The 2,109-nt window shown below is 43.7% G+C and overlaps 1 protein-coding gene across 1 annotated transcript in view; it reads left to right on the top strand.

The window, feature by feature from the left end:
- Positions 1 to 880: 880 nt before the first annotated feature.
- The window catches only part of LOC112520202, a 6,189-nt gene continuing 4,960 nt past the window's right edge, over positions 881 to 2,109 (top strand). Inside the window, exon 1 of the mRNA XM_025128501.1 lies at positions 881 to 1,844. Within this exon, the coding sequence (XP_024984269.1) occupies positions 881 to 1,844 (964 nt within the window). The remainder of the gene's footprint in view (positions 1,845 to 2,109) is intronic.

Here is a 2,109-nt window from a genome sequence, read left to right as displayed (position 1 = left end):
CGACTTACCGCTATTACAATTTTGGTTGTAATCTGCCGTAGTTGGAACTTATTATTTGTCGGACTCGGCATCCGTCAAATTTTTGGCGCCGCTGCCGGGGACTCGGTGCATTTAACCTTGTATGCCAAGATCTTCTCGTGCAGGTTCACCTTTATCATTAGACTTAGAAATCGAACGAACCGTGAAACGACTTAGGAAACAAGCCAAACTTCGAAAGAGGTTAGGCGAGGGAACTTCGTCACCGGGAGTAAATATCTGGCAAGATATTGACCTCTCTAGCGATTCGRGCGACGAAAAAGAAGAAAAGCTAAAAAAGAAAAAGGAAGACGAGTTGGAAGTCAAGACGGAAGAAATGGAGGAGAGGACTCTCCGAGAGCTTGCGACACAAGACGTTGCTCAGGTTCCTATATGCATCAGGTATCCTCAAGGTAACGATAATTTTGTTCTAAAGACTGGTTTGGTCCATCTCTTACCTACTTATCATGGTTTAGAGAATGAGGACCCGAATAAGCACTTAAAAGAATTTCATATTGTCTGTCTAAGCATGAAACCCAATGAGGTTTCCGAGGACCTTATAAAGTTAAAGGCATTCCCTTTCTCTTTAAAGGACCGTGCTACGGATTGGCTCTATTCGTTACCGCCCGGTTCGGTAATGACTTGGAACCAAATGGCGAGATTATTTCTAGATAAATTCTTTCCCGCTTCCTGAGCCGCTAACCTTCGTAGAGAGATTTGTAGCATTAAGCAACGAGATGTTGAGACTCTCCATGAATATTGGGAGAGATTCAAGCATCTTTGTGTGAGTTGCCCACAACACGGGATCTCAGACCAATTGCTTCTACAATATTTCTATGAGGGACTCCTTCCTTTGGATAGGAAGATGATTGATGCCGCAAGTGGCGGAGCCATGTTTAATAAGACTCCAACCGAGGTTAGAGCTCTAATTAGCACTATGGCCGAAAACTCCCAACACTTTAGTGTTAGGAGTGACATGAGAAGAGAGCCACAAAAGGCGAATGAGGTCAATGTTTCTAGTATTGAAAGTCGCTTATTTGATCTTACTAACATGGTTAAGCAGCTTCTAGTAGGAAAAGAGCAGATGAAAGCTTGTGGTATCTGTTTAGGAACGGGCCATCCAACYGATGCGTGCCCGCAACTTCAAGAAGATGTGTTTGTGACGGCCGAAGACGTGAACGCGGTAGGAGGTTTCCAAGGTCAGCCACAACAACAAAGGTATTTTAACAATACCTTTGGCAACCAAAGACCTCCTCAATTCCAGAATTTTGTTCAAAGGCCGCCACAACAACARTTTCAACAAGGAGCTCCATTCAATCCAAATCAAGCTACTTCTASTGGCTCAGGTATGTCCCTTGAAGACATTGTTAAAAATCTAGCCACTAACACTCTTCAATTCCAACAGAAAACGGAGGCTAGTATTCAAAATTTGGGAGCTCAAATGACACAGCTTGCAACTGCCGTGAGCCGATTGGAATCTCGAGGGAAACTGCCCTCTCAAACGGAAACACCTCCGAAGTTGAATGTGAGTATGATGACCTTGAAGAGTGAGAAGAAAGCTGGTAGAGCAAGAATGAGAAATGTTATTGAAGAGGAGACGCCCGAATTTGCCATCCCACCACCGTTTCCCGAAAGGTTTAGACAACTAAAGAAGGAGTACAAGTTGGAAGCGACTCCCGAGAAGATTGAAGACATATCTCAAACAGTTCAAGAAGCAGATGGTGATGATGAGCAAGAAGCCATTRCGGAGAAAGAAGAGAAAGTTGTTGAAGTAGAAGACACCTTAAGGGTCGTGCAACCAAAGCTACCATCTAAATGCGAGGATCCAGGTGAGTTTTCTATTCCATGTAAGATAGGCGATTTTGGCATTGACAAGGCCATCTTAGACTTAGGCTCAACTATAAACATCATGTCATTGTCGATTTTTAACTGTTTGAATATCGGTCCCTTGAAAGTGACCAATTCACTTATCCAATTACCGGATGGCCATGATGTACCCCCTAAGGGGATGGTAGAGGATGTTTTTATTCAAGTGAACGGATTAGTGTTCCTTGTAGACTTTTATGTGCTTGACATAGGAGCGGGTAGCCCCGC

The sequence above is a fragment of the Cynara cardunculus genome (assembly GCF_001531365.2).
Source record: "Cynara cardunculus var. scolymus isolate 2C chromosome LG 10, CcrdV1, whole genome shotgun sequence".
NCBI classification, from domain to species: Eukaryota; Viridiplantae; Streptophyta; class Magnoliopsida; order Asterales; family Asteraceae; genus Cynara; species Cynara cardunculus.
The sequence above is the reverse complement of the archived record's forward strand: the minus strand, read 5'-3'. Positions and strand labels throughout refer to the sequence as shown.